This window comes from Gavialis gangeticus, unplaced genomic scaffold (genome assembly GCF_001723915.1).
Source record: "Gavialis gangeticus isolate Ggan-Ray unplaced genomic scaffold, GavGan_comp1, whole genome shotgun sequence".
NCBI lineage: Eukaryota > Metazoa > Chordata > Crocodylia > Gavialidae > Gavialis > Gavialis gangeticus.
Window position 1 is genome coordinate 157021163 of NW_017729032.1, and position 17278 is coordinate 157038440.

General features: G+C 43.8%; 1 protein-coding gene across 1 annotated transcript in view; it reads right to left on the bottom strand.

Moving 5' to 3' along the window:
* Window positions 1–17278, bottom strand: part of OCA2 (OCA2 melanosomal transmembrane protein) — a 481929-nt gene that overhangs the window by 269601 nt on the left and 195050 nt on the right. Inside the window, exon 15 of the mRNA XM_019525532.1 lies at window positions 11937–12069. Coding sequence (XP_019381077.1) covers window positions 11937–12069 — 133 coding nt within the window. The remainder of the gene's footprint in view (window positions 1–11936; window positions 12070–17278) is intronic.

Genomic DNA, 17278 nt, shown 5'->3' on the forward strand with positions numbered 1-17278 from the left:
TGACCTAAAACTGCACCCTGCTGGGAGTGGGTGGCCTGGTGGGGCTCCCAGTGGCATGGGAGCCCCCAGGAAATGCCAGGCCAGTTACTACCCCAGTGAAAGGTGGGTTGGGGTGCCTTAACCCCTAGCCCCCATGACTGAGTGGGTTGCCCCTTGTTTGGAGGGTGGACCTTCAGAGAAAGGGCCATAGACTCATGCCTGTCTGGACTTCCCCTGACTGGTCCATGCTGTGGCCAGGACTGGAAGGGTCAAAGGGCCAACGGCCCACTCTGAGGAATGCCCAAGAGCTGCATGCTTGGGGTTCTGGCTGGCCTGGAGGTGAGCCAGGGCTAGTGAGCCAAAGGTCCTGGGGGGAACCACACCCAAAAGGGAAGCGGTTCAGCGAGCTATGCTGCCTAGTATGAAGGTGGGTGAGACTGCCTGAGAAGAATCCAGGCGGGATTCAATTAGAAGGATTCTGGGGCTCAGTGTGAGGGCCAGTGATAATGATAATATTGAGATGCCATCTGTGAGGCTTGGGCTGCGGTGTAGGGAAGGAATGGAGCTGCAGATAGCAGCCCCTGGCATGGGGGTGGGAAATGGGCAGCCTCCTGCTTAATTACATCATTTTAACTAATTAAAAACAAGGCATGGTGGGTGAGAAGGTGGGTGGTTAGCCCAGAAACAGGTGGGCAGGCCACAGGGAAGTCAGCACCAAGAAAGCCCCTTATTACAATATGACACTACATATAATATCCCACAATCCACATAAACCATATAACTTACAGCATATATAATAACTAATACATTAAACAAGATAGTAAGTTTTCATAGACACTTGGGCTAGAAGGGACCCCGGAGGATCATTGAGTCCAGCCCCCTGTCCCAGGGGCAGGAAGTCAGTAGGGATCATAGGATCCCAGCAAGATAGGCATCCAAATGTGTCTTGAAGGTATTCAAAGTGATATGATACAATACATATGGCAAATCAACTTATATAACCCAAATAAGTTAATAATAATAATATTCCCTAGACTTACCAAGTAACAATACAAACATACATATTAATACATTAAGAACATATGAACCATATAAACTCCCTTTAAAGAATACCCATAGCTATATAGACTTTGACACAACAACAATCACCCAAAATAGGGAATGAACTTAGTACCTGCCTGAGAGGTTTCCTTGGAGCCCCTCCCCTTTAGGGCCCTGGAATGTGGACACAGTGGAGGGTGGAGGTGACAGACTCTCCTGTCCCATGCCCACCCCCCCTGCAGGGCCCATTTTCCCAACAACTTATGCTTCCTCTCTGAAGCAGCCAAGGCTTATCGCCTGGAGGACAATACCACAAGGGTCTCTCTCCAGCGGCACCTTTGGCTTTCCTCTACGGCCTGGCGCCCTGCACTGGGTAGCCCAGGGCTCTTGCGCTCTCTCTCATGGGAGCCAAACCCTTACAGGCTCCATTTCCCCAGTCTCTCACCAGGGGTCTTCCCTTTCCCAGGCCTTGCTCTGGATACCAGGGCTCTTTTAGCTAAAGGTGGAGCCGCACCGTGTGTCTCTGGTCACTCTGCCTAGGGTCGGAGCTAACTTGAGCAGCCTTGAGCTGTTCCCAGGTGGGTCCTCCCTGTGCTGACCCATGCACCGGGTGAGGCCTGAGCAGCCATGAGCTGCTCCCAGGGTGGATTCTCCATGTGCCAACCCACATACCGTGTGGGGCCTGAGCAGCCTCCAGCTGCTCCCAGGGCCAGCTCTCCATATGCCGATCTGCACACCGACTGCCCAGCCACTTGCCAGGTTCGCAGGCTCAAGCCACCTCGAGCAGCTCCTGGAGCCTGATCCCTGTGCACTGATTCATGCACCACTGAAGCTCAAGCAATGCCCCTCCCTTCAGAAAAGGGTGGGGCATTGCTTCCTTTGTGTAGCCTCCGGATTGGTAGGTGGGGCTCAACCAATCAAACAGCAGACCCTCAAGCCTGGGACTCAACCCAAGCCCCAAAAAGGTAAGCCTACTACACAAGATATACAGCATATGTTGCAGCAATCAGGTTAAGATACAATGGTAAACCAATAAATTCAGCTATTTTTCTTAAATGTAACAGGCAAGGATGCATCAAAATTGGAATAATTTACAACTGAAAAAGTTGCCACTGAAAGTTCTTCCCAACAACTGGCTATAGAGTGCTTATAAAATGACTAATAAATGTTATCTGTTTTCTGAAAGTACTGTACTGTCAGAAGGTTTCAAGATGACTGCAAATGTCAGCGCCATTAGAGTAAAATGTAAATTATACTCTACTTTGACTTTATTCTTGTTAATATAACACTACTGTCTTGTTAATTCTTGTTAAAATAATACTAATATCATTTAAAAAGTCCAGGCCCTGGTGACTGGTCTAGGTATATCTCTGTGTATGCCCATTTTATAATCATGAGGTTGTCGGCAACCTATGGCCTGTAGGTCTGATCCAGCATGGGGGATTAGTCTCACAGCACTGTACTGTACCAACCCTCCACTCCCCAGCATTCCCCTTCACTGATGAGCCTGTTGCTCCTCAGTATCAGTGTCAACTGTGCATGCACACTGTGGGGTACTTTGTGACATGAGTGCCCAGGTCCTGGGGTTCATGCAGGAGACACAAATGGCCAGAGGCAGGAGGTGGGGCTGGAGAGAGGGTCTGTGCTGGCTTGGTTCTGGGAGAGCTCAGGGGCAGGGCCCGCTGGGCATTTGGCTGGAGCAGCTGAGTGCAGGCCAAGTGCTAGCTTGACTCCCTGCAAGGAGCAGGTTACAAGGAGCCACAAAGGAGGCTGGGATGCCAGAGGACAGCAATCTAACTTGAATCAATATGGGATCTGGTACACAAGTTCAGTTCACCGATCTAACCTAATCTATTAGATTTGAGTGTGCTTTGATCCAGGTCTATCTTAGATGGGGTTCTGCCATTTTTAGACCAGTCTATATGTGCTGAACTTCTTTAGAGTTATGAGTTTAGATCAATTTCTGATTACTTAGACCAGTTTATGTGTAATGTCTGCACTTGGCACTGCTCTAGAGCAGTGGAACTCAACCTCTTAGATTGCCAAATTGGGTGCTTGCCACCCAGCTGCACAATGGGCCATCACTCCCCTCTGGTAGGAAATGGGAATGCCAAAGTCAGAGGGAAGAGAGAGACAGGAGTGAGGAGGGACAGAGAAAGACAGAAGAACAGGGAGGGCTGTGGAGAGGATCAGCAGCACTGCGCAGGACAGAGAAAGTGCCACCTGGGACCAAGCAATATGTTGCCTATCTCCCATATTGCAGGCCTGATACAATCACTTTGAGGGCCAGAACCAACCCACAAGCCATAGGTTGGCCACCATTGCTCTGGAGTATGCTGGTAAGAAGCATAACCTAAACCCATTCCTACTCTGTATGTGCCAAAGCCAAATTAGGTACTAAAATAGCCCTGGAGGGGCCACCTCTAAATGCTGCTCTGAAGATCTTCAGAATCATAAAAAAGTAGGAAGGGAGCTCCAAGATGGCAGTGAGCATTCCTCTAGAGTGGTTTAACTGATTCATTTCCAAGGTTTAAGGGTAGGCAACCAGAGTGGGTAGGTAGGGTCAAGGCCTATTGTTACAGCAGGAGGTCCAGAACAGGATAGGACCAAAAGCCCCCGACCATGCCTGCATGCCCACACTTGCCCACATGCTCCAAACCTTGAAGCTCACCAGTAAGGTTTCTGTGGGCTCATTCCAACAGATATTCAGTCCTACCAGAGACCAAGTGCTCCAGAGTAGGTGCTGGGGATTGGAGTACATCAACCTCACTGGTGAACTTCTGGTTTTAGACCATGGTGGCAGATGCAGGGCTGGATCCAGATGTGCAGGCACATGTGGTTTGTGGCACTGCAGCCTGCTTCCCCATCTCAAGACACACTGTGTCCCAGCCAGCTGCTCCACAGCTGGCTGGGGCACAGTGTACCTTAGCACAGGGGCTCCACATGTCTCAGCGTGGCGGGCTCTGCATTAGAGCCCACCACGCTGAGGTACATGGAGACAAGGGTGGGGGGGAGAAGCTAGCCCAGGACTACCTCCTCCCTCATCTCCATGTGCCACTTCCCAGCTGGCTGCGGCACAGGGTGCCTCAGCACAGGGGACAGCTAGCCCCTGCTGAGACACCCTATGCCACAGTCAGACCCCTGCCCCACAGCATGTGGAGCAGCAGGGCAGCATGTCCTGCTGCAAACACATTGGCAGAGGCGTGCACTGGGGTACAAAGTAGCAGCACAAATTTGTGTTGCTACTATTTGTGCAGCTGTAAAGACATGCCCCTGCTCATGTGAACCCAGCCTCATGGGTGAGGCATACTCAGCAACATCCTTCACAGGGTATACACAAGCCCTCAGTTGTGCACTCAAGAACAGATGGAACCTGAGAGCCCAGTGTTATGGGTGACACATAAAATAAACTTGAATGGAAAGGAGCAGTCATCTTTAGTTTTTCACCCCTCATCTAGTGTTTTACTTCATTAGGCTTCCTATTTGGCAAAGGGATATTATAAAAATGTAATCTCCTACTCCATAACTACATAAAGATGTTGCTGTATATCTCTGTCAGTATAAGTAGCTAATGTGATTGTCAGTAACTATAACTTATTGTAATAACAAAAATCAAAAGTATTAAATATACATAATATTTCCCTTATTTAATATCAGGTTATAATTTTATCATCTGGGAATGAGAAAACTGATCCATTATTTTCTCTCAGTCGGGAATAATCTGCCAGTTTTAAAGTAGCCATACGAAAGCATTTAAGGATTATAAACAGAATGATGACAATTATCTCCATTTAATATACTGCAAAGTATATTTATAGTTATCCATTGTTATAATAAGACCGAATATGGAGATTCCAATTTCTCTCAGTGTATAAAGCATGAAAACATACCAGTGACAACCCATGAAACATCATGAAAAAGGAATATGCACAAAGTCTTTAGGGACCAAAACATTATCCGGTACCTAAGAAACTTAAGGCCACGTATACAATGCAAGCACACCAGACTCAGCAGCAGCATGGAAAGCAACACCTCACGTCCCAGCATGCTGCAGTGTTTCACAGAGGTCCTCTCCTGAACCCATAGTGGAGCTCCACAGTTATAATAGGCACATAAATTAGCAGGGCATAACTAATTAGCACTGCCGTTCAGCAGTGCTAATTAGCCTGACTGCAGCTAATTTCATACACTTGGCTATGCTGCTTCTAGTTCAGGTTGTGGTCACATGGAGCAGTTCACTGGTGGGTGTGGGCAAGTTTGCAGTCTACATATGGCCTAAGGAGACTACAGTTGGCTAAAAGACTTAATGCAATATATGCCGGAGGGATAAGAACTCCTCATATCTCAAGACAATTGATATGCTAGTGCTTCTGGTATGAATAATTCAGCTAGAAAATGTGTGTAGACGAAATGAGAAGCGTGTGTGCATGACACTTTAAAGTGGGCTAAATGCTTTTGCACTGCTTTAACGGCGTTGGTATTTGCATTCGTCAGCAGCATATTGCGCATTAATTTCAGCCACTGAGAGCCAGTGTCTCCATGCAGCAGGTGCAGTTCTGGCTGCTAAGCAACCAATGCCAACCCCAGCCTAGCCTGATCTGACCAGCCGCCAGCCCCAAAGTAGGGGATCCAGAGACAAGAAGCGTCTGCCTGGCAGAGGGTTTTCCCCAGCCCTCTCCTCCCTGGGAGAGTGGAAATTCAGGTAAGCGCCCCACAAGGCCATGGACCAAGGACTCCTGTTGGGAGAAAGGGGGGTCAGAAGCGCGGAGAGTTGCATGCTTTGGGGCCCATCTAAGCTGGCCCTGCATGCTGCAGGAGTGCCAGAGCTGTGCGCTATGGGGCTGGGTTGGGTTGGCCCCACACACTGCCATCATGTGCAGGCAGGGACTATGAGAAGAGGCTGAGGGAATTGGGTTTATTTAGTCTGCAGAAGAGAAGACTGAGGAGAGTAGAATAGCAGTCTTCAACTACTTGAAAGGGGGTGCCAAAGAGGATGGAGCTAGACTGTTCTCAGTGGTGGCAGATGAGAGAACAAGGAGTAATCATCTCAAGTTGCAGTAAGGGAAGTTTAGGTTAGATATTAGGGAAAAAAAATATCATGAAGAGGGTGGCAAAGCACTGGAACAGGCAACCGAGAGAGGTGGTGGAATCTCCATCCTTGGAGGTTTATAAGGCCTGGCTTGGCAAAACCCTGGCTGGAATGATCCAGTTAGGATTGGTCCTGCTTTGAGCAACAGGTTGGCCTAGATCAGTGTTTCTCAACCCTTAGGTCATTACCCAAAAGAATACATGAAAGGGTTGCAAGCAAACTTTTAAAATGGAACAACAAACTTTAAAAATGGATTCTCCTTTATAGGAGAAAAACGTGGGAAACCATGGGTTTTCCTCTGCAGGTGTTAGAGTTCCAGCCTACAAGTGGCACCTCCTGATGCCCCCACACAGGCCACCCTGCCCCACACACCCACCCCCTGCTCCATATACTGTGGGGCTAGGGCCTGGGGGTGGAGGGCAGCGGATCGGGAGTGAGGGGCACTGGGTCAGGACCGTCCATTGATGTTTACAAATGGCTTCCAGTACAAAAAAAGTTGAGAGCCACTGGACTAGATGACTTCCTGAGGTCCCATCCCACTCTCATGTTCTATGATTCTATGATTCGCTCTGGGGTTAGATAAAAGAGGTTCAATGGGGGGGAAAAATTGAAAAAAGGCAGCTTATTGGGGAATACACACTACTTGGCTCCAACAAGTTAAGTATGGTTTATTCCTCCCAAAGCAAAGCCTAGGATCAAAAAGAAATGACTAAACATTCAGAGATCCCAGGCACAGAAAAGAAAGGGGGGGTTGAAGAGTAACCTGAGCCTGCTCAGTGAAAATCAGCAAGAACTGAAAAGCAATCAGCAGCGGAAAGAGACAAAAACCACAACAGCTTCTCTGCAAACCTAAAGCTGACAGTTACTGGATTGACTGAAATCTTTGAAAAGCTGGCAAGGAAAGACAAAGAGTTAGCTGAAAGGAAAACCTTATAGACCTTTATTAGTTTTACCCATCACTCCACAAGCTTTGTACTTTTGAAAGAAAACTATTCCTATTCCTTCATTGTTTGTAGAAACTTTGTAGAGTCATTTTAATTCCTTGCTAATTATAGAGCCCCAAAATGAAATGGCAAAGGTACTAAACTGAGATGGGTCCTGTCACTTTAGCAAGGAGGGATGCAAATCTAGAAATGTAATCTTAAGAGCGCTTGAACTGCAGGGCTTCATCCAGATGGAGGTGCAGGAAAGTAGACCTGCAGCTTAATGGATACACTTGAGAGGGACTAAAAGAGATGCACATTGCCATTTTCAGCAATGACAAGAACATTAAAGTCCTGTTTCTATTTTGCAAAAACCATTTTTATTTTTGCATCACCTCTACTACAAGATTAGGAAGTCTCATTGGTAAACTATGTTACTGAAAGAACACAATTTTTTTTTCTGACAGGCAGGTTTTAGAGCTCGCACCAGGTGTCACATTTTAAAGTGGCTTAAAATACACAATGCTGAAAATAAAACATAAAAAAAAAAAAGAATTTACCTGCTCTTAAAAATAATCTACTTTTAACAGGCCACTCAAAGGTGACTACTCAAAAGTGGTCCAAAACAACAAAAGATACTTAACGTACATGACAGACCATGACAATCTTGGAAACAGCATAGCAGTGCAATTTCATACAACTTTAAAGACTTCTTTGATTGCTAATCAGAGGGCAAAATGGCAGGTATTTAGTTGATTAAAACAGCTGCTTCAAACAATCCATTTCAAGTTATCACAGGCTTCTAGCAATTAGAGATGGAAAGAACCGATTAAGACATCTTGAATGCATGCTGTTGCTTCTACACAGCCAAATTACTACAGCTACCTTTTAATGAAATCTGCCTTTATCTCCTTCTCTTCCCATTTCACAGAAAATTTCAATAGAAATAGCACTTCAACATTCGATTTAATTGAGCAGCTACTGATTAGCTTCTCTGTGACAGTAGCTGCTGATTGTGACAAAGGTGCATGATATGGTAATTATAAGACTACTGTAGATGAATGTACCAAGCTGATAGTAACATTGATTATAAGGAAGCTAATTTGAGGCAAAATATGCTAGTTTCTTGAAAGTTCACAACACTCCATTGGCTAAATATTCCCAAAACTGCTGTTTTAGTTAATCCACAATGTAACTGTATATAATTAATTTCTTTAAGATACTGACACCACAATGGAAAAGTTAAAACCTCAAAAATAAAATTTCTATTTAGGAAAGTATATCACAAAGCCATTACACAATATCAGTGGCAAATAAAATTAAGGTTATCAGGGTGAATTTTCTGTATGTTTTCATACTTATTTGGGTACTCTGTGCAAAATAGCACTTTAAATAAAATTTTACTATATTAAGAACTCTAGTTATTCACTAAAATGTCTAGGCAGCTATTGCTTTAATTAGAAAATAAGAGGATTATTAAAGAACTGGTTTCCTTTAAAATAAGAAATTGGGCAATTATGAAAAAAATACTAGATACTGAAGATTGTAATAATTTACTTCCAGTAGGCAAAGAAAGGTAATAATTGTTATAATTATGCATACTTACAATTAATATTAACATTAAGGACTTTTTCAAGAAAGAGATAATTACTTACCTCATTTTCTCTGAATATATCATCCTAGGAGATTCTCATCCTCAAGCCTTTTGCAAGACAGGCGGGAACTCCCCACAAGTAGAGCCTTGGCCCTCAAGAGCAGCAGGAATAGAAGTATAAACACAACTCCCACCTATATGAACTGTGGGTTATAACTGTCTACTCAGGACTAGTTGGGAATTGGGAATTTATCATTCATCTGAGTGACTCCAGCATGTGGCAATAATCATTCAATGCCCTCCCAAGTAGTGTGTGATCAAGCAATCATTCTCCAGTTGTGAAATAGATGTCACATTTCATGGAAACATACAGCACTAGTATCTGCCCAAAAGAGAAAACACTATCCATTTTAAGCTCATGCTTGTGATACTGCTGCTCTTGAGAATCAAAACTCTGTGTGTGAAAAGATTGCCCCATGTCACACAGTGTATTTAGGGTGACCAGAACACATCCAAAGTGAAAGACTTCATCTGCTCTGACAGACACGTCCTGAAGTTCTGACAAGCTCCAGGAAGTGTTTGGCTGACTAAAAGTCCCAGAACACTTTAAAAACCCTTAGTACTTCCTAAAAAAGAGGGGCATGAAACCTTTGGTTTCGACTACTACAGAAAAGTATCTCGTACTGAATGGGCACTGCTCCACCTTTGAAACAAAGTGCCAGTGCAAAAGCTAGCTTTCTAAATGGTGGAATTTCTTCCTTCCTTGCCTTGTGAAAGAAGCCTATAGGACAGCATACAAGTCCAAGTGAAAAGGACTGATACAGACCAGGTAAGAGTTGGCAGTGGCAGCAGTAGGCCCTTGATATGAGAATGACAGTTTTCTAGTAGACAGAGAAGTCATTGTTGAATCCAGAGATGACTGAAGAGACAAATCTGAGATCTGCCTGTTTGGCTACAGACATGGCATACAATTCCAGAAGGAAAGATTGGTGAATTCAGGTCACAGCTCTTTCCCTGATGGTATCATTCCAAAGCTTTCAGGTATTTCCAATATGTTGCTCAGGTTTCACACCCATACAAAAGGGTAGAGATTACAACAACCTGGTAGACAAGAAGTTTGATTTTGGTCATGGTGTTATGATCATAGAAGATACAATTTTGGAGATATCCAAAGGCAGCACTAGCAGATTTTATTCAGAGCTGAATATCATTACCTGTGTTTACTTTTTGGGAAAAGGTGACTACCCAGGTCAGGGAAATGCTCAACATTTGCCAAGGACTGCTGTCTAATTGTAATATGTAGGGGAGAAGCTGCTTGGTTTGGGGTAGGTTAATAAAGTATCTTGGTTTTTGTGAAGTTGACAGTGCATCTAAACATTTCATTTGTTTCACAAAAGCAGTCAACGGTGACCTGGAGATCTTCAAATGAGTGGACACACACAGCACAATCATCAGTATACTGAAGATCAGTAATGGAGGTGTTGGTTATCTTGGATATGGAATGTAACTGGTTGATATTAAAGAGATTTCTGTCCATGTGATACTGCATGCTGACTCCAGATGGAAATCTATTAATGCAGTAAGATGCAAAATAGCTGTGATATAGCTGGAAAAAAAGTGTTGGTGCAATCATGCATCTTTGCCTGACTCCAGTTCTTGCCTTAGCATTTCTAATGGTGAAGGGTTCTGTTTTCAAGCCATTGCTTAGGATGGTTGCTGTCAGGTGATCATAAAGAAGTCTGGTGGTGGTAACAACATTTTGACAGATATCCAAATCTCATCAGGGTCTTCCATAGAGCCTCTCTGTTGATTGAATCAAAGGCCTCAGTCTGGTCACAAAGGCCTTATAAAGATCTCTGTGTTACACATGGCACTTCTCTTGCAGCTGTCTAGCAACAAAGATCATGTCTATAGTACCTCTGAATGGTCTGAAACCACAATGGGATTCAGGCAAGGTCTCCCTGGCAATGGGTGGATTTTACTGAGGTAGGATTCACCACCAAGGAAAAGTCATTTTCATATCAGTCACATGAAAAATACCCAAGCCAAGACAGATCTACCATATCCTCATTAAACTCAGGTTTTAAGCAGTCTTACCTTTTCCTACACTTTTACTAAGACACCCAAGTTTGCAACCAGACTGTCAAGAGTGATCCTAGCACTGACATGTATGGTTCAAGAAGAAACTAAAGGCAGAATAGATGAGGTTAGCTAAAGTAGGCTGGAATTGAAAGAGCTAAAGAACCAGGACAACAAGTCATAGAGCCATAGAGAGTTTTTACATGTGCTCTGGGCTGGGAGGGGGTGTTAATTAGAGGGGCTCCCAGAGCCCCTTGATTTAAAGCACCAGGAGTGTCTCGTGTATCAGGGTCCCAGCACTTCAAAATGGTGGCAGAGGTGCTTTATCTAAAGCTCATCAAACAAGTTTTAATTAAAATGCCCCTGCTGCCCTTTGAAGCGCAGGCATGCTGATAAAAAAGAAGTGGAGGCTGGCAGGAGTGTAGTCATTACCATGCTCCAGCAGACTCGATTAATCTACATTACAGCATGTCAAAGCACATCAGAGTAATTACAGCACATTAGAGCAGCCTCCCATAGTTCCTGCAGGAAACTCCTTTACAGTTGCAGACAAAAACAAATTGATGACTGGTAGCTTCCACCTGTGGGTTAGACAGGCAAGGAAATGCAGCTACCAATATGATGGCAATAAATGAACCTTGTGTCCCAACCCACTTGTATCTACCTTTCAAGGAGTAGAAACTTTAGATTTTGGGCAGTTTAGGGAACTTGCAGAATACAAAACCAGGACTCAATATCCTGTGCAAGTGCTATCTGGGTTAGCTTTGCATATCTTGAAATTTTTCCCCTCCTACAGCCATAATGACCCAAAAATAAATATATGTTCATCTTTCACAAAAACATTTACTAAATAGTCTATATTCCAATAATGCTGCTTAGCACTATGAAAAAGATTCCGTTTCTCTTAAATTGTACAAATAGTGCTACATTTATTTAATATTGCCTTATTATTTAAGTTGTCTTATTATTCATAGTTTGCTTCACGCAGTCAGTAAGTAATAATTCTCACCATTTAACTAAAATGTATACAGCTAAGAAAATCGTGACTTGAAAAAATAAAAATGAATAATCTAAATCAAATTAATGGTAAAACACTAACTTTTAGGAACAGAAGGAGGCTGTGAACCATTCATTTCTAGAGCAACAACATTAACGTAGATGGCATTAATCGGATGGTTACTATGTATACAACTCAGTGGCTATAAAAAAATTATTCCATGAGCAAACTCACCAACAATCTCACTTGGCTCCTTGTTGTAAAGTTTTTTGTTCCAATAAAGAAGTCTGAGAAAAGGAAAGGAGACCAGAAGAACAAGACAAATTCCAACAAACATATGTCCGGTAAATGCTGCAAAATCCAATCCCTAGGAAAGAAAAGATACAATTTTAAATTACAGATCAGTTATTTTCCTATATTAACAGCAAGGGGAAAAAATTGGCTATATGTGCTTAACTACTCAGTGATTGATACATATATACCCCCCAAAATTAGGCAATTTGCAGCTATAACAGTTTTTGTGTCTCCCCAGTTTCAAGTAAATTAAACTATCAAGATAAACGTGAACCCAAAAATATTCAATTACTCATTTTTTCACTTTTTAAATAGTTACCCATCAGAAAAACTGGCTTCAACTGCCAACTTGGCTTCTTGCCCGCAACTGGTAACAACGTAAGTATTTTTTGCATCCTAAACCAGGATTCTACAATATATTCTATTACAATGATATTATCTTATTACAACAAAAACATCATATAGCAACTGTCAGGATACGGACATGGGGCCTGGTGTCCTGAGGACATCCACTTGCCTTGCTCGTACCAGGGTGGGCATCAGTCAACAGAATTGGGTCAGGTTCCTGCCCCATTATCTCACTTGCCACATCTCTGACGATTTTTAATTAAGCCTAGGAGGGTGATGGGTTTCCCCGACCCAAAGCTGGCTGACATTTGTTCAGGTGGACAGAGCAACCAGGCAAAAATAAAGGAAATGAAAAAAATAAAGGAAGAAAACCCTTCAAGCCCCAACGGCATCTCCTCTGTCTCCTTCTTTGTTCACTTTCTGGGTCCCTCGATTGCAACTCCAGCAATCAAGCAGTTTTTTTTCGCTTCTCTGTTAATTGCTGTCCCACCGGCTTAATCACACATCAGCCACAGCCAATTAATGTGGAGCCAGGGTTTTTCTCTCTGAGCCCCTCTGAGCTCTGAAGACCCAATGTGTCTGTTGCCCTGTTCCCAGGGACTTCAGTCCTGGGCAGCAGGTGGGTGATTCCCCTCCGTCACCCCTGCTCTCTCTCCTCTATGTCTCCTCTCCCTCTCGCCATTGCCCGCCACCAGAAAAAGCTCCTGGCTGCATAATTGCACCAATTCAGTGCTCCCGGCAAGTTGACAAAACTCCGTGGGAGCAGATTGGCAGATCACTCCAGAGCACAGCCTGGCTGCAATGACTGAACAGATCTTCTCAGTCAGGGCTCTTTATACTTACTATCTGATAAAGACCTTGAATTAAAGAATGAAGTGGAACAGTGCCTTCATCTACACATGCACTTTACTGCAAGTTGACTAACTAGCTCCACAGTAAAGCATCATTATCTATACATGCACTGCTATTAGAGCACAGTAAATTAATTAACTCCATTGTAGGATAGTACAGTTGGGGACAGTACTATCCTACAGCGGGATCATTTACTCCACTGAAACACACATATGGATGGTGATGGGCTGGCTGGGGCATGAGGGTGCTAAAGTACAAGGGCTTCCTGTCACCTAGCCCCACACTTTTGCACCCGTGGTCCCCAGCCAGTCCCAACACTGGTGCCCAGATCCAGGGCTGACCCTCCAGGACCCAGCCAGCCAGGGGTGCCCTGCCCTGGCTCAAACTGCTGTGGTCCCAGACACACATGCAGATGCTGTGCTTGGGAGCAGCTGACTCTGGCATGAACTGTGCCAGAGTTTATCACATCACTTTAATAGCACATGTAGAAGCACTCAGTGTAAACAAATCCATATATCCTGGGATGCATTAGCCGATGCATCACGAGCAGGACTAAGAAAGTAATACTTCCTCTCTACTCAGCATTAGTGAGACCCCAGCTGGAGTACTGTGTCATATTCTGGGTGCTGCACTTCAAAAAAGATGTGGAGAATCTTGAAAGAGTCCAGAAAAGGGCCACAAGAATGATTACGGTCCTGAAGGACAAACCATATGAGGAAAGACTAAGGGATCTGGGACTGTTCAGCCTGGGTAGAGAAGACTGACGGGGGCTTGGTGGCCATCTATAAGTATGTAAGTGGTGAATATCAGGAGTTGGAAGAAAACTGTTCACTAGGGTGCCCTAAGGGAGAACAAGGAACAAAGGCCATAAATTGTTAGACGATGGTTTCAGGTTGAATGTAAGGAAGAACTTCTTTATGGTAAGGGTGACCAGAATCTGAAACAGACTTCACAAGAAGGTGGTGCAGTCCCTAACCTTGGAAGTCTTCAAGAGGAGACTGGATAGACATCTTACTGGGATTACTTGATCTCAGCAGCAGTCCTGCCCAGAGCAAGGGAGTTGGACTCAATGATCTACAAGTGGAGATTGGCACCCATGGAGGACAAATGAAGACCCTCTGGGTTAGAATATGAGGGGAACATGGAAGGGGATAGAATGCTAGGAGTCTACTACAGACCTCCAAATCAGGAACAAGAACTGCACGATGAATTTGCTAGGGAACTGACTGAGGCTTCATGCTCTCAGTGCATGGTTGTCATGGGAGACTTCAACTACTTCCTCACATGCACAGATTAGCCCTACCTGTCTCAAGAAGTTTATGGGCCAACAAGAGGTAAGGCACTTCTGAACCTGGTACTGGCCAAAGGGGATGATCTAGTCAGCAACCTAAGAATTGAAAGAAAGCTGGGTGACAGTGCTTATCTTGCTGGGATTCTTTGACCCTATCTGACTTCCTGCCCCTTGGGCAGGGAGCTGGACCCGATGATCTTATGAGGTCCCTTCCAGCCCTACTGTCTATGAATCGGTTAATCTTTTGAAGTCCCTTTCAGCTTTAATTAATATGGTTCTATGATATGGTGGAAAAGTTCATGTTCAACATTTAGGGTAGGGTTTTATAAAGTGCTCTGTATTAGCCTAACTTTGTTTCCATTGATGTCAATGGGTAAACTGTAAATCTCCTGCGACTTCAGTGAGAGGAAAGCTGAGACATTGCAGTTTGGTTTTGAAAATGTCATTCATGTATTTTAAATGGTCATTGCTATTTTTCCTCTTAATTTTTTGCCACTTTTTCTTTATATGATGTTATTTTATTTAAATTAAAAGTCTTGCTGGCAAAGGCTGCCAAAAGTAGATACTAGAAATATTTTGATAGCAACCACAATGTCAGGTTTGGAAGGAAGAACTATGTTGTGATAAAAAACACTGTACAAAAATTTGGAGATTATGTTTACCTAGCAGACAGCAGCACTATGCAGAGATTGGATCATAGAAACAAAAGTAGTATAGTCTTGTTAGCGTAGCAATGCCCAAGGCAGGGAGCACAGCTTAATAAGCTATACAGTGGGAGCATCTACATGAGACGTTTACTGCAGAGCTGCCTAATTAGGGTCCTAATTAGAGCCAGGGTCCTATGACTTTAGGAAAAAGGAGTTGCCAGCATGGAAGCTGTCCTTTTATCAAGAGATGAGACACTCCTGTGGAGAGTGAGACAAGGCAGACAACTGGCCAACCAAAATGGCCCTCAGACATTTAAGCCCCTGCCAGAAGCCAGACAGAGGGAGGGAAGAAAGGCAGAAGTCCAGCTAGTGGAGCAAGAGGCTCTTGAGACATACAGTGATACAGGGGGTTCTGGTGTTCCTCAGAGACCTCAGCAGCTTGGATGCTATGAACCTGTGAGAAGTAATAGCATCCCAGCCCCTCCTGTGATATTTGCATACTCCAGGTGAGAGGACAGCTGTTAAAGTGGTAGTATTTCTTTTTCTGTTTTGTTTCCTTTACTGCATTGTACTCTGGGAAGGGAAAGTTTAACAGCCTATGTGTTTGTTGGAGTTAGGCTGGTGAGCTGGGATGGCTGTAGGAAAGTGTGCAGAGGCCGTAGTAGGATGCCAGTGGTGCTCAATAATGATTAGGGTCCTGCCAGAACAGCACGTAAGCTGGAGATGACTGGAGGCCAAGAGAACCAGGGGCCATAGCCCACAGGCAAAAGTAGGGTTGAAGACCCCGAATCAGAGAGGACTGGAGCTCAGAAGCCAGGCCTAGTTATAATGGGCCTAAGGTTGAGAGAACCTAGCCAGAAAAGGGGGGTGGAAGCCAGGGAAGGCTGACTCCCTTTCCATAAAGTGACAACAATGTCAGTACAAAGAAAGGCAGTACCCAGATGGAATCTCCTGATAGGAACTTTCTGTAAAATCACCCAGCCATAAAGCTGCTGAACTGGAGCAGGGCCCCAACCACAGCTGGAGCTGCAGAAGGAAGATAAGCAGGGGGCAGTGAAAGTGGGGAGCAAAGGTGTAACAGAGTAGAGGCTGCAACTCCAGCCCTGGGCTCAGAATCAGAGCCTGTTTGAACTCTCCTTGCTTCTACTGTTATCTAAGATGAGGGGGCTTTTTCCCCGTGTTGAATTGGGGAGGGGGAAACCTTATCTTGGATTTGAATAAATACAGTACATAAACTTAATATGAAAGTAGGTGTAGTTACCTAAATGCTTATAATACAGGCCTGTTCCTGTAAGGATATGGACAGAAAGAGAAGACAAAAAAATGCCATCATAGGAATCCTGCAGATCACCTTTAAAATAGAACTGACCAAAGTTCTGAACTTACACAAAAATGATCCAGGTGGCATGAAACAGATCAAGAAACATGTAAGAGCAACATCTGTTTCTATATAGTTTCAGAACTGGGAGGTCTGATGAATTCCTGAATGACAGGAGTTAGCCAAGAATCTGAAAGTGATTCACATACGTGATATCTGTAGCTACAGAAAGTACAGCAAGAAGCCTAAATCAAAGTAGAAAAAATCCTTATCCCCAAGATAATAAATGACTAAGATACAGTTGCATGAGGAACAGATGACCCATAAAGATTGTCAGAATAGTCAAGAACTATTAGAATCAGGAAAATAGTTTTGATATGTAATAGGCTCTAAAAGTGTAATACACTTGAGTCTTTCCATAAAGTGACAGCAATATATCCATGTCAGTGCAAAGAAAGACAGCATCCAGATGGAATCTCCTGATAGGAGCTTTCTGTAAAATTACCGAGACATAAAGCTGCTGAGGTGGCTTACTAATTTAGAAAAGAAAAGAACAGGCACCTGAAAAGTCACTGGAAACACCTAAGTATCTGATAGTCAGACCTCAGTCATACATTATAAGAACTTGACAAAATATAAGAAAATGGTACATGGGTACAATGTACTACAAACAGATTTACAAAGTTTTTTGCCTCTCTTGGTTTTCAATGTCTGCACTGTTCAATTATAAAACTGAACAAAAATTGAACAAGAATTCCCAAATGAAAAATACAAATAAGAAATGTTTATATGAAACTCATGAAACTATTTTTCTATATGAAAAAGA